The sequence below is a fragment of the Dendrobates tinctorius genome, unplaced genomic scaffold (assembly GCF_039654945.1).
Source record: "Dendrobates tinctorius isolate UK_male_01 unplaced genomic scaffold, ASM3965494v1 ptg000040l, whole genome shotgun sequence".
Classification (NCBI taxonomy): domain Eukaryota; kingdom Metazoa; phylum Chordata; class Amphibia; order Anura; family Dendrobatidae; genus Dendrobates; species Dendrobates tinctorius.
The window spans coordinates 29,229,099-29,253,311 of NW_027361708.1; the positions used below are offsets into that span (position 1 = coordinate 29,229,099).

The 24,213-nt window shown below is 44.1% G+C and overlaps 1 protein-coding gene across 8 annotated transcripts in view; it reads right to left on the reverse strand.

Annotated features, from left to right (window-relative positions):
- Positions 1-24,213, reverse strand: part of TBATA (thymus, brain and testes associated) — a 77,785-nt gene that overhangs the window by 26,951 nt on the left and 26,621 nt on the right. For 7 of the 8 annotated variants that reach the window (XM_073574888.1, XM_073574887.1, XM_073574885.1 and 4 more), the window contains 2 exons: positions 12,240-12,487; positions 11,451-11,615 (listed from right to left, as the gene is read on the reverse strand). In XM_073574888.1, coding sequence (XP_073430989.1) covers positions 11,451-11,615; positions 12,240-12,487 — 413 coding nt within the window. Of the gene's footprint in view, positions 1-11,450; positions 11,616-12,239; positions 12,488-21,575; positions 21,715-24,213 lie in introns of all 8 variants that reach the window. The other variant, XM_073574889.1, reaches the window with a different exon arrangement.

Genomic DNA, 24,213 nt, shown 5'->3' on the forward strand with positions numbered 1-24,213 from the left:
TGTAGGTGAACAACTGGCTACGTCGATGGTGCCGTCAGCAAGGATTTGGATATCTGGATCACGGAGTGAACTACTTATACGATGGACTACTTGCTAGAGATGGGGTGCACCTTACGAAGACTGGAAAGTATGTATTTGGAAGTCGCCTTGCTACACTTGTAAGGAGAGCTTTAAACTAGAACAACATGGGAAGGGAAGCAAAAGACCAGAAAAAGCCATACACCTGACAAATGCTATTGAGAACTCTGCTATTAGAAGTGGAAAGGAAGAACAAAGACGAAAGAATCTAATTAATAAAAATATTGGAGAAAGAGAAACCAATCACAAACTAAAATGTTTCTATACTAATGCACAAAGCATGGGCAACAAACAAGGAGAATTGGAACTACTAACACAGGAAAAGAAATATGATGTCATTGGAATCACTGAGACTTGGTGGGACGATACACATGATTGGAATACAAGACTAGAAGGATACAACTTATTTGCAAGAAACAGACTTGATAAACAAGGAGGAGGTGTCGCATTGTATGTTAGAAATGCGTATATCTGCACAGAGATTGAAGCTTCAGAGACTGGGAGTTCTGTGGAAACTGTTTGGGTAAGAATACAAGGACAGAACAATGGAAAGGACACCATTGTAGGCATTTACTACAGGCCGCCTGTGCAAGCTGAAGATATGGATGAACTCTTTATGCATCAAATGGCCACGTTCTCCAAAAAATGACATAGTTGTCATGGGAGATTTCAACTATCCAGACATTTGTTGGGAATCTCTCTCAGGCAAAACTAACAGGTCAAGGAAATTCTTATCCTCTCTTGCTGACAACTTTATCTTCCAAAAGGTAAAGGAGAAAACAAGGGGAACTGCTACCTTGGATCTAATCCTTATAAACAGAGAGGAAATGGTTGAGGAGGTAAAAGTGGCTGGGACCCTAGGAGGTAGCGACCATGCTATTTTAGAATTTTGGATAACTAGAGGCGGAAGACCTGTGAAGACTCAGACGTCAAGGTTAGATTTCAGAAAGGCAGATTTTAAGGGATTCAGAAAGAGAATTGGAGGGATCCAATGGCTGGATATCCTTAAAGACAAAAATGTCCAGGAAGGATGGGAAATCTTGAAAAATGAAATTCTCAAAGCACAGTTGTTAACAATTCCGAAAAGAGGGAAGAATAGGAAGCATTTAAGGAAACCAGGATGGATGAACACAGAACTTAAGCACATGCTAAAAAGGACGAAAAAAATGTTTATAAAATGGAAAGAGGGAGGCATATCTAAAGAAGAATATAATGCTGTCTGCAGAACCTGCAGGGCACAAATCAGATTATCTAAAGCTGAAAATGAATTGAGGCTTGCAAGAGATGTCAAAAGCAATAATAAAGGATTTTGGGGATATGTCAAAAGTAAAAGAAAAGTCAAAGATGCTATAGGATTTTTACAGGATGAAAATGATGAAATGGTAAGACAGGATGTTGAGAAGGCTGAACTTTTAAATTCCTATTTTGCATCTGTTTTCTCTCAGAAAGGAAATGTAACATCAACTGTTATTCACTGTCCTATTAAGGGAATAGAAGAATCCAGGATATCTATAAACAGAAAGATAGTGAGGAAACACTTAGCTAACCTAAATGAATTCAAGTCTCCAGGTCCAGATGAATTACACCCCAGAGTACTGAAGGAGATAGCAGAAGAAATTTTTGAACCCCTCTCCATAATCTTTGAAAATTCTTGGAGAACAGGAGAAGTGCCAGAAGACTGGAGAAGAGCAAATGTTGTTCCTATCTTCAAAAAGGGGAAGAAGGTGGACCCAGGCAACTATAGCTGGTGAGTCTGACTTCTATACCAGGAAAGATCTTTGAACAAATTATTAAACAACATGTATGTCAATACCTGGATAAGAATGAAGTGATTAAACAGAGTCAGCATGGGTTTGTAACTAATAAGTCATGTCAGACTAATTTAATTTCCTTCTATGACGGTATTACTGATTGGGTGGATCAAGGAAATGCTGTAGATCTAGTATATCTTGACTTCAGCAAAGCATTTGACAAAGTCTCTCATACAATCCTTATTGAAAAAATGACTAAGTATGGAATGGACAAGGCAACTGTTAGGTGGATTCATAACTGGCTTAGTGATCGGACCCAAAGAGTGGTCGTAAATGGCTGCACATCCAGTTGGAAGAATGTCTCAAGTGGGGTACCACAGGGCTCTGTCCTGGGCCCTGTATTGTTGAACATCTTTATCAATGATTTAGATGAAGGAATTGAGGGTAAACTGATTAAATTTGCTGATGACACAAAGCTAGGAGGGATAGCTAATACTAGAGAAGAGAGAGAGAGGATTCAAAAAGATTTAAATAAACTGGAGAAGTGGGCAGCAACTAACAGAATGGTTTTTAACAGGGAGAAATGCAAAGTACTACATCTGGGCAATAAAAATGAAAAAAGCATATATAGAATGGGAGGAATAGGGCTAAGTGACAGCACATGTGAAAAAGACTTGGGTATACTAATAGATCACAGACTGAATATGAGTCAACAGTGTGATGCAGCAGCAAAAAAGGCAAATGCAATTCTAGGATGTATTAACAGAAGCATACAGTCTAGATCACGTGAAGTAATTATTTCTCTCTACTCCTCTTTGGTCAGACCTCATCTGGAATATTGTGTCCAATTTTGGGCACCACATTTTAAAAAAGACATCAACAAACTGGAGCAAGTTCAGAAAAGAGCGACCAGAATGGTGACCGGTCTGCAAACCCTGTCTTATGAGGAAAGGTTGCAGGATTTGGGAATGTTTAGTTTGCAAAAGAGAAGACTGAGAGGAGACTTAATAGCTGTCTACAAATATCTAAAGGGCTGTCACATTGTAGAAGGATCAACTTTATTCTCATTTGCACAAGGAAAGACTAGAAGCAATGGGATGAAGCTGAATGGGAGGAGACACAGATTAGATATTAGAAAAAACTTTTTGACAGTTAGAGTGATCAATGAGTGGAACAGGCTGCCACGAGAAGTGGTGAGTTCTCCTTCAATGGAAGTCTTCAAACAGAGGCTGGACAGACATCTAACTGGGATGATTTAGCGAATCCTGCTTTGAGCAGGGGGTTGGACCAGATGGCCCAGGAGGTCCCTTCCAACTCTACCATTCTATGATTCTATGATTCTATGAGTACCATGCATGCCAAGATTGGGGGGGTGAGGGGACCATGTATACCAGGATTGGGGGGTGAGGGGACCATGTATACCAGGATAGGGGAGTGAGGGGACCATGTATACCAGGATTGGGGGGTGAGGGGGCCATGCATACCAGGATTGGGATGAGGGGTGCCATGCATACCAGGATAGGAGGAGGGAGTACCATGCATGCCAAGATTGGGGGGTGAGGGGACCATGTATACCAGGATTGGGGGGTAAGGGGACCATGTATACCAGGAAAGGGGTGTGGGGGGACCATGCATACCAGGATAGGGGGATGAGGGGACCATGAATCATAGAATTGTAGAGTTGGAAGGGACCTCCTGGGCCATCTGGTCCAACCCCCTGCTCAAAGCAGGATTCGCTAAATCATCCCAGACAGATGTCTGTCCAGCCTCTGTTTGAAGACTTCCATTGAAGGAGAACTCACCACTTCTCATGGCAGCCTGTTCCACTCATTGATCACACTGTCAAAAAGTTTTTTGTTATATCTAATCTGTGTCTCCTCCCATTCAGTTTCATCCCATTGCTTCTAGTCTTTCCTTGTGCAAATGAGAATAAAGATGATCCTTCCACAATGTGACAGCCGTTGAGATATTTGTTTACAACTATTAAGTCTCCTCTCAGTCTTCTCTTTTTCAAGCTAAACATTCCCAAATCATGCAACCTTTCCTCATAAGACAGGGTTTGCAGACCGGTCACCATTCTGGTCGATCTTTTCTGAACTTGCTCCAGTTTGTTGATGTCTTTTTTAAAATGTGGCCCCCAAAACTGGACACAGTATTCCAGATGAGGTCTGACCAAAGAGAAGTAGAGGGCAATAATGACTGCACGTGATCTAGACAGTATGCTTCTGTTAATACATCCTAGAATTGCATTTGCCTTTTTTGCTGCTGCATCACACTGTTGACTCATATTCAGTCTGTGATCTATTAGTATACCCAAGTCTTTTTCACATGTGCTGTTGCTTAGCCTTATTCCTCCCATTCTGTATATGCTTTTTTCATTTTTATTGCCCAGATGTAGTACTTTGCATTTTTCCCTGTTAAAAACCATTCTGTTAGTTGCTGCCCACTGCTCCAGTTTATTTATATCTTTTTGAATCCTCTCTCTCTTCTCTAGTATTAGCTATCCATCCTAGCTTTGTGTCATCAGCAAATTTAATCAGTTTACCCTCAATTCCTTAATCTAAATCGTTGATAAAGATGTTGAATAATACAGGGCCCAGGACAGAGCCATGTGGTACCCCACTTGAAGACATTCTTCTAACTGGATGTGCAGCCATTTACGACCACTCTTTGGGACCGATCACTAAACAAGTTATGAATCCACCTAACAATTGCCTTGTCCAGTCCATACCTAGTCATTTTTTCAATAAGGATTGTGTGAGATACTTTGTCAAATGCTTTGCTGAAGTCAAGATATACTATATTTACAACATTTCCCTGATCCACCCAATCCATGATTCCGTCATAGAAGGAAATTAAGTTAGTCTGACATGACTTATTAGTTACAAATCCATGCTGACTCTGTTTAATCACTTCATTCTTATCCAGGTACTGACATACGTGTTGTTTAATAATTTGTTCAAAGATCTTTCCTGGTATAGAAGTCAAACTCACCGGTCTATAGTTGCCTGGGTCCACCTTCTTCCCCTTTTTGAAGATAGGAACAACATTTGCTCTTCTCCAGTCTTCTGGACTTCTCCTGTTCTCCAAGAATTTTCAAAGATTATGGAGAAGGGTTCAAAAATTTCTTCTGCTATTTCCTTCTGTACTCTGGGGTGTAATTCATCTGGACCTGGAGACTTGAATTCATTTAGGTTAGCTAAGTGTTTCCTCACTATCTTTCTGTTTAGATATCCTGGATTCTTCTATTCCCTTAATAGCACAGTGAAGAACAGTTGATGTTACATTTCCTTTCTGAGAGAAAACAGATGCAAAATAGGAATTTAAAAGTTCTGCCTTCTCAACATCCTGTCTTATCATTTCATCATTTTCATCCTGTAAAAATCCTATAGCATCTTTGACTTTTCTTTTACTTTTGACTAGAGTTGAGCGATACCGTCCGATACTTCAAAGTATCGTATCGGATGGTATCGGCCGATCTTTAAAAAAAGTATCGGTATCGCCGATTCCGATACCGGAAGTCCCATTCAAGTCTATGGGACTTCCGGTATCGGAATAAGAAAAACCCTTTCCTGCCCTTGTACAGCCTCTCTGGGGTCTGTACGGGCCTTTCGGGGGGCTGTGCCGGCCTGCCAGGGGGTCTGTGCAGGCTCCGGTGGTCTGTGCCGGCCTGCCGGTGGTCTGTGCAGGCTCCGGGGGGCTGTGCCGGCCTGCCGGGGGGCTGTGCCGGCCTGCCGGGGGGCTGTGCCAGCCTGCCGGGGGGCTGTGCAGGCTCCGGGGGGCTGTGCCGGCCTGCCGGGGGGCTGTGCCGGCCTGCCGGGGGGCTGTGCAGGCTCCGGGGGTCTGTGCAGGCATCGTCCGATGGGACTACAAGTCCCATCGGGCGATGCCTGCTACCATGACAGTGATTGACACATTAGCCAATGATGGGACAGTAGTAGTCCCATCATCCGGCTAATGTGTTAAATGTAAAAAAAAAAAAAAAAAATTACATGCTACATACATACAACATGCATACTACATACATGCTACATTCATACTACATAAATACTACATGCAACATACATACTACATATATACTACATGCATGCTACATACATACTGCATGCTACATACATACCACATATATACTACATACATACTACATGCATGCTACATACATACTGCATGCTACATGCATACCACATATATACTACATACATGCTACATGCATGCTACATGCTACATACATAACACATATATACTACATGCATGCTACATACATACTACATGCTACATACTACATATATACTACATGCATGCTACATACTACATGCTACATACATACTACATATATACTACATGCATGCTACATACATACTGCATGCTACATGCATGCTACATACATACTACATACATACTACATGCTACATACATACTACATACATACTACATACATACTACATACATGCTACATGCATGCTACATGCATGCTACATACATACCACATACATAACACATATATACTACATGCATGCTACATACATACTACATGCTACATACATACCATATACATACTACATGCATGCTACATACATACTACATGCTACATACATACTACATATATACTACATGCATGCTACATACATACTACATGCTACATACATACTACATATATACTACATGCATGCTACATACTACATGCTACATACATACTACATATATACTACATGCATGCTACATACATACTACATGCATGCTACATACATACTACATGCTACATACATACCACATACATACTACATATATACTACATGCATGCTACATACATACTGCATGCTACATGCATGCTACATACATACTACATACATACTACATGCTACATACATACCACATATATACTACATACATACAATACATTCATACAATACATACATAGACATACAGTACATATAACATAGAGTAACATACTTACCAATACTTGTCACATTGTTCCCCGAAGCCATTGTCTTTTCCGGAATAAATATTAACATAACAAACCACAAAAATACTCACCCACGATCCGAAGCAGTCCACGAGTGTGTCCCACGACGATCTTGGGTAGAGAACTGCAGCATCAGCTGTTGCTGCCGTTCTCTACGGGCTGCAGGAATCCAATGACGGAAGGTAGGTATCCTTCCGCACTGTATTCCTCCGCCACTTAAAAAAAAAAAAAGTCCCTAGTCTCACTTTATGCCATTGCTGTGTGGGAAATTCCCACGCAGCAATGGCATAAAGTGAGACTAGGGACTTTTTTTTTTTAAGTGGCGGAGGAATACAGTGCGGAAGGATACCTACCTTCCGTCATTGGATTCCTGCAGCCCGTAGAGAACGGCAGCATCATCTGATGCTGCAGTTCTCTACCCAAGATCGTCGTGGGACACACTCGTGGACTGCTTTGGATCGTGGGTGAGTATTTTTGTGGTTTGTTATGTTAATATTTATTCCGGAAAAGACAATGGCTTCGGGGAACAATGTGACAAGTATTGGTAAGTATGTTACTCTATGTTATATGTACTGTATGTCTATGTATGTATTGTATGAATGTATTGTATGTATGTAGTATATATGTGGTATGTATGTAGCATGTAGTATGTATGTAGTATGTATGTAGCATGCATGTAGCATGTAGTATGTATGTAGCATGCATGTAGTATATATGTAGTATGTATGTAGCATGCATGTAGTATGTAGTATGTATGTGGTATGTATGTAGCATGTAGTATGTATGTAGCATGCATGTAGTATATATGTAGTATGTATGTAGCATGTAGTATGTATGTAGTATGTATGTAGTATGTATGTGGTATGTATGTAGCATGTAGTATGTATGTAGCATGCATGTAGTATATATGTAGTATGTAGTATGTATGTGGTATGTATGTAGTATGTATGTAGTATGTATGTAGTATGTATGTAGCATGTAGCATGTATGTAGCATGCATGTAGTATGTATGTAGCATGCATGTAGTATGTATGTAGTATGTATGTAGTATGTATGTAGCATGCAGTATGTATGTAGCATGTATGTAGTATGTATGTAGTATATATGTAGTATGTATGTAGCATGTAGTATGTATGTAGCATGCATGTAGTATGTATGTAGCATGTAGTATGTATGTAGCATGCATGTAGTATGTATGTAGCATGTATGTAGTATGTATGTAGTATATATGTAGTATGTATGTAGCATGTAGTATGTATGTAGCATGTATGTAGTATGTATGTAGTATATATGTAGTATGTATGTAGCATGTAGTATGTATGTAGCATGCATGTAGTATGTATGTAGTATTTTTTTTTTTTTTTTTTAACATTTAACACATTAGCCGGATGATGGGACTACTACTGTCCCATCATTGGCTAATGTGTCAATCACTGTCATGGTAGCAGGCATCGCCCGATGGGACTTGTAGTCCCATCGGACGATGCTTGCACAGACCCCCGGACATCAGCACAGCCCCCCGGCAGGCCGGTACAGACCCCCACAGGGTGCACAGACCACCGGCAGGCCGGCACAGCCCCCCGGCAGGCCGGTACAGACCCCCACAGGGTGCACAGACCACCGGCAGGCCGGCACAGCCCCCCGGCAGGCCGGTACAGACCCCCACAGGGTGCACAGACCACCGGCAGGCCGGCACAGCCCCCCGGCAGGCCGGTACAGACCCCGGGCAGTCCACACAGCCCCCCGGCAGGCCGGCAGAGACCCCCGGAAGGCCCGAAATGACGGCGCATCATGATGCGCACACACCGCGCATCATGATGACATCAGTCTGTCAATCAACTTTGAACTTCCGATTCCGATGCCGAATTCCGATATTGAAAAAATATCGGAAGTCGGTATCGGAATTCCGATACAGCAAGTATCGGCCGATACCCGATACTTGCGGTATCGGAATGCTCAACACTACTTTTGACATGTCCCCAAAATCCTTTATTATTGCTTTTGATGTCTCTTGCAAGCCTCAATTCATTGTCAGCTTTAGATAATCTGATTTGTGCACTGCAGGTTCTGCAAACAGCATTATATTCTTCTTTAGATATGCCTCCTTTTTTCCATTTTATAAACATTTCTTTCTTCCTTTTTAGTATGTGCTTAAGTTCTGTGTTCATCCATTCTGGTTTCCTTAAATGCTTCCTATTCTTCCCTCTTTTTGGAATTGTTAACAATTGTGCTTTGAGAATTTCATTTTTCAAGATTTCCCATCCTTCCTGGACATTTTTGTCTTTAAGGATATCCAGCCATTGGATCCCTCCAATTCTTTTTCTGAATCACTGAAAATCTGAAATCTAACCTTGACGTCTGAGTCTTCACCGGTCTTCCTCCTCTAGTTATCCAAAATTTAAAATAGCATGGTCGCTACCTCCTAGGGTCCCAGCCACTTTTATCTCCTCAACCATTTCCTCCCTGTTTTATAAAGATTAGATCCAAGGTAGCAGTTCCCTTTGTTTTCTCCCCTACCTTTTGGAAGATAAAGTTGTCAGCAAGAGAGGATAAGAATTTCCTTGACCTGTTTAGTTTTGCCTGAGAGAGATTCCCAACAAATGTCTGGATAGTTGAAATCTCCCATGACAACTATGTCATATTTTTTGGAGAACTTGGCCATTTGATGCATAAAGAGTTCATCCATATCTCCAGCTTGCACAGGCGGCCTGTAGTAAATGCCTACAATGGTGTCCTTTCCATTTTTCTGTCCTTGTATTCTTACCAAAACAGTTTCCACAGAACTCCCAGTCTCTGAAGCTTCAATCTCTGTGCAGATATACATGTTTCTAACATACAATGCGACACCTCCTCCTCGTTTATCAAGTCTGTTTCTTGCAAATAAGTTGTATCCTTCTAGCCTTGTATTCCAATCATGTGTATCGTCCCACCAAGTTTCAGTGACTCCAATGACATCATATTTCTTTTCCTGTGTTAGTAGTTCCAATTCTCCTTGTTTGTTGCCCATGCTTTGTGCATTTGTATAGAAACATTTTAATGATTGGTTTCTCTTTCTCCAATATTTTTATTATTTAAATTCTTTTGTCTTTGTTCTTCCTTTCCACTTCTAATAGCAGAGTTCTCAATAGCATTTGCCAGGTGTATGGCTTTTTCTGGCCTTTTGCTTCCCTTCCCACATTGTTCTAGTTTAAAGCTCTCCTTATGAGTGTAGCAAGACGACTTCCAAATACATGTTTTCCAGTCTTCGTAAGGTGCACCCCATCTCTAGCAAGTAGTCCATCGTATAGGTAATTCACTCCGTGATCCAGATATCCAAATCCTTGCTGACGGCACCATCGACGTAGCCAGTTGTTCACCTACAGAATCTTATTCCACCTGCTTGTTCCATGGCCATCCACTGGGAGGATGGAAGAGAAGACCACCTGCGCTTCGAGTTCTTTCACTTTCTTGCCTAAGTTTAACAAAGTCACTGCAGATGGTTTCCAGGTCGTTTCTTGCTGTGTCATTTGTCCCCACATGTATTAGCAGGAATGGGTAGTCATCTGTAGGTCTGAAGAGTCCTGATATCCTGTCAGACACATCCTTAAGTTTTGCACCTGGTAGACAGCACATTTCTCTTGAGGTTTTATCCGGTCTGCAGATAGCAGCCTCTGTTCCTCTCAACAGGGAATCCCCCATGACCACCACTCTCCGTTTCTTCTTCACAACATTTTTCTTTCTCCATCCAGGAGGATTCTGAAGGCGTACAAGGTTGCTGTTTGTGGGCAAAGTCTTATCCTGATGTATTTCTTAATCGTTCTCCTGCGTGAGAGCCTGGTACTGAATGCCTCCCGATCCTCCTGCTTCTCTGGGTCACATGCTTCCATTCCTCTGTTTCTTCAGGTGCACTTCGAATTTCTTCTCTTTCTGTAACATGAAAAGATAATTCTGCTCTGTCTAAGAACTCTTCACCTTCCTTAATGATCTTCAACGTAGCTAACCTCTCTTCGAGATTTTGCAACTTTTCCTCCAACAGGGACACAAGCTTGCATTTGTGGCATGTGAAGTTTGGCTTTTCCACTGGTAAGTCTGTGAACATGTAGCAAGAAATGCAGCTCACCAAATGGCTCCTGTTCGCTTACATATTGTTATAGTTATAGAGATTTCAAAACGATGAAAAATTAGCCAAAACCGCGGTGGGCGCGCGGTTTACCGATTTCCTCTTTTCAGCTGCAACGGCCAAATCCAGTGATCCTTGAGCTCGCGGAGACTCTTCACTTATCCCAGAAGGCACTGGGAATATGCAAATGATCTCCTCAGGACTCTTCCCCTTCACGAAAGGGGGGTGAGGGGACCGTGCATACCACGAAAGGGGAGTGAGGGGACCATGCATACCAGGATGAGGAATGGGGTGCCATGCATACCAGGACTGGGGGGGTGAGGGTACCATGCATACCAGGATAGGGATGAGAGGTGCCATGCATACCAGGATAGGAGAAGGGCAGCACATACCAGGATGGGAGACCATATACCAATAAAAATGTTCGCCACCCGGGCGTAGAACGGGTTCATAGCTAGTGTTTATATAAAGGGTTAAAGTCACTAATATTTTTTTTTTTAAAACAAATGCAATCTAATATTTACAATGAAAAATATTACAATTTCTTAACATATCATACCTGCCCCAAGATATGGAACTATGTTACCATGTGGATCTCCTATAGGTATGCTGGGTACACCGAGGAGATTGGTTGGAAGTTTGCCCTTTATCATGGGATGAGGGTAGAGCGGAGAAGTTACATTCCACTCATCGTTGACAATGCATATGGGAATTCCATTGAGACCTGGCAGGAAAACCATACAGAAATATAGTGAAAACTGTTTAACAATATACGGTCTATGGATTCACTGTCATCTAGCTGTAACATTATGCCTTGTACCACTAGAGGGAAGCAGTGAATAAACATGTACAGTATAAATGCTTATGGAAAATGATCAAAATACTTGGCATCACTTAGAATACTGAGAATATGAAAACTGTGCATTTAGTATACAAGGAACAAGTCTGCTATTTTACCATGGAGGTAGACATGCAAAAGCTCTCTGCCATCAGCTGTTATTGCAGGGGGAGACAATGGGTATAAATGAGAACGAACATGACTCTACTTTGTTACCATTGTAAAAAACAGACCGTAAAGAGCTCATGAGCAAAAACAGTATATGGGCCCTTAGCAGTCCAATAGTCCTTCATAATGCACCATTTTATGTGTCTATGACAGAAGCTCCTTGCTGCTTTGTAGGTAATAGAGGACCCCCTTACCTCTTGGGCCCCTGTGCGGCTGCACCAATGGCCTGTCTGGCCCTGATTCTAACCATTTTTGCAACCTGGTGTTTGAATAAAATCTAAATGTCTATCGTCCAATTTCTAATTTACACTCTATGATAGAACTAAGCCTGCCAGAACATACCTTGAATATGTGTAACACGATGAGGATGAGGGTTATGCCTGGAAAAGAATGAGTGTTGACTGAGGTTACCAAACCGAGAGATGCTTTTTGTTGGGGGTCTCATTGCTTCATCACTGAAACGCAATGGTGTATTCTGTGCAAGGTTTTCCAGTTTTCCAGCCAAATCAGTAATGTCTTGGCTTTGGAATGTGCTAGGTGCTGGATTCTTTACATGCTCCATCTTTTCCTTTGCTGTAATGTGGTTATTGCTATAATGTAAAACAAGAGGAAAATTCAGTGACGTGCCATCACTATGGTATTGTAAACCACTGCACCAAGCACAACTGCTAATACAATCATATGGGTACAGCTGTGTATTGATGATCCCCTGAATGTACTGAATGTACATACAATATATACATGTATATACGTAAAGGTCAGAGTGTATGTATCAAGCCATGCCCACTCCACATATCCACATAACCCCAGCCACTGGCAGATGGAGAGCGGGGTTGCAGAGGAAACGTGCGGGACGCGGGTGGAGAGCGGAGCTAAGAGGGAGAGAGCAGGACACAGATGGAGAGCGATGCTGCGGAGGAATAGAGCGGGACAAGGCATGGAGAGTGAGGCTGTGGAGGAAGATAGCAGGGCTGTGGAGGGAGAGCAGAACACAGGTGGAGAGCGGGGCTGCGGATGGATAGAATGGGATGGCACATGGAGAGCGGGGCTGCGGAGGGAGAGAGAGGGACGGCGAGTGGAGAGTGAGGCTGCGGAAGGAGAGAGCATGATGGCGGGTAGTGAGCGGGACTTTTAAGGGAGAAAGCGGAACGCGGGTGGAGAGCTGGGCTGCTGAGGGAGAGAGCGGGATGGCCAGTGAAGACAGGGGCTGTGGTGGGAAAGAGCGGGATGGTGAGTGGAGAATGGGGCTGCGGAGGGAGAGAGCAGGACGGTTCATTGGAGACAGGGGTTGCTGAGGGAGAGACCGTGGCTGTGGAGGGAGAATGCGGGATGGCAATTGGAGAGTGGGGCTGCGGAAGGAGAGAGCATGACGGAGGATGGAAAGCTGGGCTGTGGAGGGAGACAGCGGGGCTGCCGAGCGAAAGCGGGGATGCTGAGGGAGAGAGCGGGATGGCCAGTGGAGACAGAGCCTGTGGAGGGAGAGAGCGAGACGGTGGATGGAGAGCGGGGCTGCAGAGGGAGAATGTGGGACACTGGGTAGAGAGCGGGGCTGTGGAGGGAGATAGTGGGATGGCAGTTAGTTACTATGCCCGTGCAACGCCGGGCTCTTCAGCTAGTGTGTGTACATATATATATAATGTGGCTTGCGAAAGTATTAACCTCTTTGGCATTTTTCAAGTTTTGTTACCTCACAACCTGGAATTTCACTGTAAAGACCATGCTTTCAATTGTGATCAACTTGTTTTCTTTAAATTGTGAAAGAACAAATAGGATAGCATTTTTGAAAACTTTTGTGTGCACAACTATTCATCCCCCTAAAGTCAGCACTTTGTAGAGCCTCTTTATGTGGCAATTACAGCTGCAAGTTGCTTTGGATAAGTCTCTATGAGCTTTCCACATCTTGCCTCTAGGATTTTTGCACATACCTTGAGGCAAAACTGCTCCAGCTCCTTCAAGTTAGATGTTTCCTCTATTGAACAGCAATCTTCAAGTCTGAACACAGATACTCAATTGGATTAAGGTCTGGGCTTTGACTAGGCCACTCCAAGACATTTACAAATTTCCACTTAAAACACTCAAGTGTTGCTTTAGCAGTGTGATTTGGGTCATTCTCTTGGAAGGTTAACCTTTGTCCCAGTCTCAAATCACTCTCAGACTGAAACAGGTTTTGCTCAATATGCTTGTATTTTGCACTATCCATCTTCCCCTCGACTCAGACCATTTTGCTTGCGCCTGCTTCCGAAAAATATCCCCACAGCATGATGCTGCCACCACCATGTTTCACTGTGGGGATGGTGTTCTTGGGGTGATGAGCTGTGTTTGTTTGCCACAGCTCCTTGGTCTTCATGGTGTTGTTTGGTTAGTGGTGCCTCTTGCTTAAAGGTGTTGCAGCCTCTATGGCCTTTCAGAAAAGGTGTGTATATACCGACAGCCCATGTGATACTTAGATTGCACACATGTAGTATTCCTTTCACTAAGCATTTGACTTATGAAGGTAATTGCTTGCATCAGAAATTTTTAGGGGCTTTATAGCAAAATGGGTGAATATATATGCACATGCCAATTTTTTATTATTTGATCCCATGAATTTAATTTATGCCTATATTTTTCTCACTTCACTTCCCAAGCTTAGACTATTTAATGCAAAATAAACAAAACAAAATAGAGTTGCTGCAGGTTTGACACTGCATATTTATGTTACAGCAGTTACAGAATAATGGAAGGGATTTCAAGAGATCCTATTTCCATTATGCGTCCACAGACGCCTGCAGATCACCTGCAGACACTGACATGTGGCACATCTATTCAGACCCCAGCATGTCAATTTCTCTTGTGGATTTATTGTGTTCAATAGAGCATGTGCTGCATCCAAAGTGCTGCTAGTTCCGGATCGTGGGCACCCGGCCTTAGAGTTAATGCTAATGGAAACGCATAATCACCAAAAAGAGGTGAGTATAAGATTTTTTTAGTCCTTTCCCGGTGTAACAGGCCAAATTAACCCCACCATCCAGATTAAACCCGGTTATATTTTGGAACAGGCCAGAGCATACCCCAGGGGATAAACAGTCCTAGGCCAAACCATACCCGGGAGTGTAAAATAACCTAGGGCAAACTATACCCCTCCAGGCTACAACATGCCCCTCTATTTTATGAGCCCTTGCAAATTAGATGATAGTTTTTATTCTCCCTCACCCAGCATGACATTGATTGTCCTATTAACCTGAGTCCCGGAGTTAAACTACCCAAGATCCAGACTATACAACCTGTCCGGTCCTGAGAGACAAGCCATGAAAGATTTTACTGCTGAGAGTCTTGAGAAGGGACATATCTTCACACATGGTAGTAGGGTTCTTTTTTGTGAAAAAGAAAGATAGCGGTCTGCGTCCCTGTTTAGATTTCCGGGAATTGAATCTAATTATGATCCAAGATCCATAGCCCTTCCTCTGATTCCAAATTTATTCAAAGAGGTGGTGGGAGCTAAAGTTTTCTCCAAATTGGATTTAAGAGGTGTCTATAACCTTGTTAGAATCAGGGAATGGAAAACGGCGTTCAATAACCCTGAGGGACATTTTGAGAGTCTCGTAATGCCTTTTGATCTGACCAATGCACCAGCGGTGTTCCAGCATTTCATAAATTATATTTTTCAGCATTTGGTGGGCAGATTTGTGGTGGTCTATCTGGATAATATTTTGTATTATTTACTTGAATTGGAGACACATCGGGGGCATGTGAGACAGGTGCTTCAGATATTAAGGGCTAACAATCTTTATGCTAAACTAGATAAATGTGCTTTTGCCATCCAGGAGGTGCAGTTTTGGAGGTATCTGTTGTCATCGTTGGGTTTTTGGATGGATCCGTAGAAGGTTCGTGCTGTACTCAATTGGAACTGTCCCGAGAATCTGAAGGCATTACAGCATTTTCTGGGTTTTACAGATTTTTACCAGAAGTTTATTCAAAAGTATTCAGTAATGGTGAAACCCCTTACTGACATGACAAGGAAGGGGTCTGATTTTTCTAAATGGTCGGATGCTACTCAGCAGGCTTTTTCCTCCTTAAAGAGTTGCTTTGACACTGCAACTATACTCAGTCAGCCTGATGTTTCTCAACCTTTTATCGCAGAAGTGGATGCATTGGAGGTGAGGGTGGGGGCTATGTTGTCTCAGGGTCCATCCCTTGGTAAATGGCATCCATGTGCCTTCTTTTGTAAAAAATTATCCTCGGCCGTGAGAAATTATAACGTGGGTAATAGGGAGCTTTAGGCGATTAAATTGTGGTTCGAGGAGTGGCAACATTGGTTAGAGGGGGCAGTCCATCATATTACAGTTATCACAGACCACAAGAACCTGTCATATCTTCAGTCAGGCAAAACGTCTCAACCCTAGACCAGCTAGGTGGTCCCTGTTCTTTACTAGATTTAATTTTGAGGTATCTTACCGTCCAAGAGTTAAAAATACCAAGTTGGATGCTTTTTCCCGGAGCTTCCTTGATGGTAGTGACCATGAGGACCCTATCCCAATTTTGCAGTAGGGGTAGTCATTTCAGCTTTATACCCTGACTCACCTGGAGTGTGAGGTCTTGGAGGATCAGGGGAACGCCCCTGCCTCCTGCCCTTTAGGGAGGTTATTTGTGCCATCTGATTTGTGCCATAAAGTAATTAGTGAACATCATAACTCATGTGAGGCAGTGACTGGTGTCATAGGTAGGAATCGCTGTTTGTGCTCCCCAGGATGTGCACGGAGGCATATTGAGGTCAAGGGGGGGCATTGCAGTCGCAGGTGTAGCTGTGATTGCAATGGTGGAGCAGTGACCGATGTCACAGTTAGGGGTCACTGTGTGTTCTCCCCAGGATGTGCAAGGATGCATATGAAGGCCATAGGAGTGCATGGCAGTCATGGGCGTAGCGGTGATTGCAATGCAGACTAGAAATAATTAAAATAAGTACTAGTCTTGTACATGCTAGTGTTCAAGGCAGATGTAGGGAAACCTGCTCTGGGATGTTGTATTGTGAAACAGACTGCAGGATGGTAGACATGCAGTTCGTTTCATTCCAAGCCCGGGTTTTCTATATGGCTGAAGGCCACAGGTCTTTCTTTGTTAAAAGCCCTGCAGGAAAGGGTTTAGATGTGTCAGGTGTAATGTCAGTGTGAGTCTGGTGTTCGGCGGGAGTGCAGAGAAGGACGCCCTGCAGAGGTGCGTGAAGCAACACCGGCAAACGGAGCCGAACAGCCAAGGCAGCTGAAGGTCTGGCACCCACAATGTACACAGCGGTGCAGACGTCCACGGCAACAGGTCAAAGGACTGGAAAGTTGGATATGATTCCCGGCTGCGATCCGGAGGATATCATGGACTGCGTTGTGCTGTGAGTAAAGAGACCTTAACATGGTGGTGTAGTCGCCCACGTTAACTGGTCAGAGGAAGACTGGTGTATTTAATGACTCCGAACTGAAGGATATTGTGTATTGTGTGAAAGCTGTGAGTAAGAGACATTGACACGGCAGTGCAGTTGCCCACGGTCACAGGTCAATGGGAGGTCCAGCGTGTTTAGGGACTGTAATCTAAAGGATTCCATGTGTTTTGTAGTGCTGTGAAATGGACAGTAACATTATCTTCACTTGTGTGCATTGGACATTTAATGCTGTGAAGTAACGCATTAAAGGGAACCTGTCACCCCCCTGGGCGTTTTTAACTAAAAGAGCCACCTTCGGCAGCACTAAGGCTGCATTCTGTGAAGGTGGCTCTTCTGTTTCTGACCCCCATTAACACCAAAATATAGACTTTTATAAATCGTTCCTCATACATGCATTCTGTCATAGAGGTATGGAGTGTCACTGCCTCCCAGCTGTCCATCAACCCCCCTCTACAGCGTCCCTGTACCGCCTCCTTCTTTTGTATTTGTCGCCGTTACATGTTGTTGGGCGCCTGCGCTGTGACAACAGTTCTCGGGCATGCCCAGTGCGTGCTGCCCGGGAGCTGAAATCAGGCTATCACGCCGGAGTCCCCAGATCCCGCCCCGCAGTGTTATGAAGTATTCACACTGCAGGGCTGGGAATCTTGGGACACAGAAACACGCAGTCACGAAAGGTTGATGGCAGGTCCCGGGCAACGGGCACTGCGCATGCCCGAGAACTGTTGTCACAGCGCAGGCACCCGATAACATGTAACGGTGGCAAATACAAAAGAAAGAGGCGGTGCAGGGACCCAGCAGTTACCTCCACCTTCTGCTGCTAATTAACACACTTGAAGCTTTAAATACAATCTGTCTCTGTCTTGTTGGAAGTACAAGCAGACAGCTAGTGTCTTCTCAGAGGACTCTTGAGGGATTGCTGGCATGACATCTCGGTGGTCTTCTCAAGTTAAGTGTATCCCTTCATTTGTCCACCTTCTCTGTCTTCAGTTGTAGTGGGGGCTGACTAATGCTTACCCCGTGTCCCTTCCCTATCCAGGGCCTATCGCTATGGTCAAGCATGTATTAGGTTCCTGCTTGGCGATAGGTACAGAACCTATATAGGGACGCTTAGGGCTGACAGGATAATTTTAGATCTGCCTAGGGGTCTCCACTCCCCCTTCCTTAGTGATTGGGCTCCCCACTTCCTATCCCCATTGTTGTGGACTTACTTCTTCCTCACCCAGCATGAAAAACAGGTGAGACAAAACAGGGATTAGCCAATATAGGAACTAGAGACTAAGCTACTAAGAACCTAAGATCAGGCAAGGAATGGAGGATAGTCACCTGATATATCACCTGCTGGCAAGTGATAGGACGGGGAAGCAGATCTCTGCAGGACAGAATGAATACAAATTCCTGCAGCGTTCGGCTGTGTCCCCTTGACAGAGCTAGAAGTATAGCACAAGGCAGCTCAGAACTATGGTCTGGTACTGGGTGGAACAGAGTGAAACACATGGTGAGTAGGGCAGCACTTAGAAGCCGTGCGAGTAGCTGGCGTAACACAGAGTATGCTGAGGATAGGTTATAGATGGCCTTGCAAGTCAATGTTAGTATTTTGATCTGGATTCTCTAGACAGTGGAGAGCCAGTGGAAGAATTGTCAGGAAATTAGTGAAGGACAAATGGATTATTTAGTCAGCAGAGTTAAGTTAAGGATGAGATGGAGGAGTGCAAAAATGAAAGATGAAAGGCCACAGAAGAAGATTTTGCAGGAGTCTAGTCAGTTGATGATGAGGGCATGCACAAACATTTTTATTAGTTCGAAGGACAGAGCAGATTCAAAAGATTACAGTGAGGCAGATGACTTGAAAGGCAAAGGGAATTCTGGAGAACTTAAAGAAGATTATCAAGTGTAATGGGTATTTTGAGCGAGGTAGTAGAAAGATGATGAATTCCTTTTTAAACATGTTGAGTTTAAGAAAGCATGATGAGAAGAAAGAGATATAACTGATTGGCAGACTGAAATTCTGGACAGGAGGGATGTGACATCTAAAGACCTGGCCTCCCACTTTACAGAAAAAATAGATAATATCCATCAGGAAATCTGCTCCCAACAACCAAGTGCTGTGACTCCCATCCCTTCCTGCATCTCCTCTGGCTCACTTTCCACATTTGATCCCATCACAGAAGAAGTCTACAGATTCCTCTCTTCCTCTCGTCCGACTACATGCACTACCGACCCCATTCCCTCACATCTCCTCCAGTCTCTCTCTCCAGTCGTCACAACTCACCTAACTGCAATCTTTAATCTCTCCCTCTCCTCGGGCATTTTCTCATCCTCCTTCAAACATGCCATCGTTACTCCATTACTAAAGAAACCCGCTCTCGACCCATCCTGCACAAACAACTACAGATCAGTCTCCAATCTCCCCTTCATCTCTAAACTTTTGAAGCACTTAGTTTACTCCCACCTTACCCGCTCCCTCTCCACTCACTCCCTTCTAGACCCTTCACAGTCCGGCTTCCACCCCCTACATTTGACTGACCAATGACCAATGACCTTCTGACAGCAAAGCGTAACGGTGACCACTCTCTGCTCATTCTTCTTGACCTATCTGCAGCTTTCGACACTGTTGACCACCATCTCCTACTCTCTAGGCTCCAGTCACTGGGCATTAAGGACACTGTTCTCTCCTGGTTCTCTTCCTATCTTTCTGACCGCTCCTTCCGTGTTTTGTTCTCTGGCTCCATGTCATCTCCTCTTCCTCTCGCTGTCGGGGTACCTCAAGGCTCAGTCCCTGGCCCCCTTCTCTTCTCTCTCTACACGGCCCCAATTGGACAAACCATCAGCATATTTGGCTTTCAGTACCATCTTTATGCTGATGACACACAACTATAAACGTCATCCCCCGACCTTACCCCCACTGTACTACAGAATGCCAGTGACTGTCTGTCCGCAGTCTCCAACATAATGTCCACTCTCTATCTGAAACTCAACCTCTCCAAAACTAAACTTCTTCTGCTCCTGCCTTCTACTAACCTCCCTAAATCTGACATTTCCCTCTCCGTGGGTGGCACCACAATAACACCCCGGCAGCAGGCACGCTGTCTGGGTGTCATGTTTGACACCAATCTCTCCTTCACATCCCATATACAATCTCTTGCCCGCTATTGCCGCTTACACCTAAAGAACATCTCTAGAATCTGCGCTTTTCTCACCATGGAGCAATAAAAACCCTCACTGTAGCATTGATCCACTCCCGCCTGGACTACTGCAACGCTCTATTAATTGGCCTCCCCGCTACTCAACTATCCCCTCTCCAGTCCATACTTAATGCAGCAGCCAGGGTCATCTATCTGGCTAATCAGTACTCAGACACGTCCGCTCTTCACCAGTCCTTGCATTGGCTGCCCATTCATTATAGGATCCAATTCAAAGTACTTGTTCTCACCCACAAAGCCTAACCGACCGCTGCGCTCTGCAAACGACTTTCGACTAACCTCTGCACTAATCCGTACCTCCCACTACCAACTCCAAGACATCTCCCATGCTGTGCCAATCCTCTGGAATGCTCTACCCCAAGAAATTAGGACTATCCACAATTTACATAGTTTCAGACGCTCCTTCAAAACACATTTGTTCAGAGCGGGGCCTATCACGTTCACTAATCATAGTCATTCTATGTGTAAGTGTGCGTGTGTAGCCTATCCATCGCTCACTCCCTCAAGATGGCTGGACCATCATTGTAAGTACACCATTGTTAATACACACCTGTACTTTGTATCTCCCCCACCTCATTGTAGATTGTAAGCTCTCACGAGCAGGGTCGTCTTATTTTGCTTTAATTAATGTATTGTTAATGTTGTTATTTATGACTTGTGTTTTGAAACTGTTAAACTGTAAAGCACTGCGGAATATGTTGGCGCTACATAAATAAAGATTATTATTAGAAAGGTAAATTTGAGTGTACCCAGCGTGATAGGTTATCACTCAGCTCGCTCCACCAGTCAGCAGCCACCTCACAGATGCAATCCTGGGGCTCCTGAAGATCAGATACTTGTATAGAGTTCTAGGTTGAAAACTAGAAAACCCTTGGACTCTGCTATGATGAGTGGCTTGAGTGGCTAGTACAAAGTCTGACTGTGGAAGCCCACTGTACTTTGTTACAATGACCAATCTTATTCACATTATGTTATAATAACCACTCATTTTACTTTACAAGGAGACACTGATAGTGGAAAAATAAGTAAAACAAGTAAATTGTCATCTAGAGATAGTATGAAGTATAATACTTAAGTTGATGATGAGCAGTTGATGTCCAACTCAAGTGAGGTGTTAGCTGCTGTCTTCTATCCAATCTTTTAATTGATTATGAATCATCACATCAAGCAGGCAATCTCAGCAGGAATATTAACCTTATGAATTATTCATCTGGAAGATTATAGAGCACTGCATTTAAATCTATACAGTCATTTTATGAATGACCTCAGCAGGTAATAAACCTAATTCAATATCTGTTTATTGGCATAGAACATTACTAAGGCTGTAAGGTAATATTTTTTGAAAAAGATGTCAAACTATGCATAATTAAAGGGTAATGGCAGAAATGATTACAGGTTTTATTTATAGATGTACAAACAGACTGAAATCAATGTTTAATAACCTCACTAATAATGTCATCTTCACAATAGTGCAAGCATGTCCAAGGTATTTTGTTATATATAAAGCAAAACTGCAGCAAACGTGGTTATGGTACCCAGGTAGAAGGGCTCTTCAATGAGACCACTAGTGTACACCATCCCAATCTTGGAAAGAACTGGCTCTAGCAAAGACATGGGGTTAATCTGCGGGCTAATAGTGTTCTGAACTGCACTTAAACCCCAGCTGCATGGAGGAAATTAACTTTATTCCTCCTGGTAGCATACGGGTTTCAGTAAAAGAGGCGGCACAGGTTCAGTCACTGCTCTGCGAATAGAGAGCGGCGGTTGTAATTACAACCACCGCATTGAAGGACAGCAATTCAACATTAGAGCCGTCTGTCAGTCAGTGCCGGGGCGCAGTTACAGCTGCTGCTCCCTATACACGGAGTGGTGACTGTCATGTCGGACACTGTTCACACCAGGGTGTCCGGCAGACAGCGGTAATACCCTGTTGGGTATTCTGTTCCAGTCGGGATAGGGTTAACCAGGTTGTCATGCTGACTGAGGGCTGGGCCACGCCCTTGGTCTTTAAATAGTTCGTCCTGACTATGGGCGTCGCCGACTATAGCTTTAGCCTAGTGCTAGCAATACCGGTCAGCAGTGGTGGTGTTGGAGCATCTGATATCTGGTGCAGTATATCCCTCAGTGGTTCTTTCTCCAATCTGTTATATATATTTTTGGTTGCCCTTGCACATTATTGTATTCCCTTGTGTATTAACTGTGTGGTGTTTCTTTTACCCCTGTCCATACGTATTTGTGGGGTCTGGTGTCTGGTCCCCTCACTGGGTGGAGGGTGGTGGGTTCAGCTTAGGGCTGGACAGGAGACAGGGACAGGGTGGAGGCTCAGGCAGGCACACCTTCAGTGTAAACCCTGGGTAGAGGGACAGACACGGTTCCCCTAGTCTGAGGGACATCGCAGGGGTCCCGGGGTTTTTGCCTAAAGTAACCTAGGCATACCATGACATTATAGTCGGCCCAAATAATAAAGTGAGAAGAAAAAAAAAAAAAAAAAGGTATAGATAGGGAATATAGGGGTTACTTACTATGGATCCTATACTTTCCCTAACCAAGCAGCTGGAGGCTCTATCCATACAGGTCACTGAACTCAGGGGGGCGGTCCAGCAACAAGGCCTGTCAGCTCCTGCAGTACCTGCTGAGGCTGCAGCCAGGGCAGCTGAGCCCAAGTTTCCCCTTCCTGAACGATTTGCTGGTGATCGTGGTAAGTTCACGGTGTTTCGTGAATCATGCAAATTGTATTTCCGTATGCGTCCACATTCCTCAGGTAATGAGGCTCAACGCGTGGGCTTGGTGATTTCTTTGCTGAGTGGTGACCCACAGGCCTGGGCCTTTTCACTCCCTTCAGACTCACAGGCATTTGAATCTGTAGATTTTTTTTTCTCTGCTCTGGGTTTGATCTATGACGATCCGGATAGATTAAACTTAGCAGAGTCTAAGATACGCTCACTGCTACAGGGTGATCGACCAGCTGAGGATTACTGCACGGAATTCCGGCGCTGGGCGGTGGACACGCAGTGGAATGACCCTGCGCTTAAAAGTCAATTTTTGCATGGGGTTTCTGGAAGGGTTAAACAGACTCTCCTAATGTACGAGACTCCCGCCTCTCTGGAGGCTGCGATGGCACTTGTAGTACGCATAGACCGACGTCTCCGTCAGGGGGCGCTGGTTTCGTTGCCTCCGGGAGGTGGGGGAGTGGTCGGTGAGGTTGCCGCGGGTGAATCCGTGGAACCCATGCAGATCGCTGGTATAGCACAGTCACCGAGTAACAAGCCTAAACGTCCTTGGCACAGAAGGCAGGGGCTCTGTTTTTTTTGTGGCAAAGGAGGACATTTTATTAACGCTTGCCCCCTGGTACCTAAGAAGGGCGCGCCGGCGGAAAACTGATAGGCTCAGAGGGTTTGGAGGAGTCTAGTCTGAGCTTTTGTGTATCCTCCGTCATGGTTTCCCAGTGTATGCTCCCTGCTAGGGTGGTACTTGGGGGGCAAATGCTCTCTATTACAGTATTTATTGATAGTGGCTCAGCTGCCAATCTCATTGATGAGAGGTTCGCGCATACAGCGGGATTTCCGGTGGAGAAATTGCCGAACCCCATCCGGGTGGTTACCATCAATGCTTCCCCGTTGTCTCAAGGGGAGATCACAGAGTGTGTGTTGGATATACAACTCCACATCGGAGTATTACACTCAGAGCGGGTAACTTGTAAGGTGCTTAG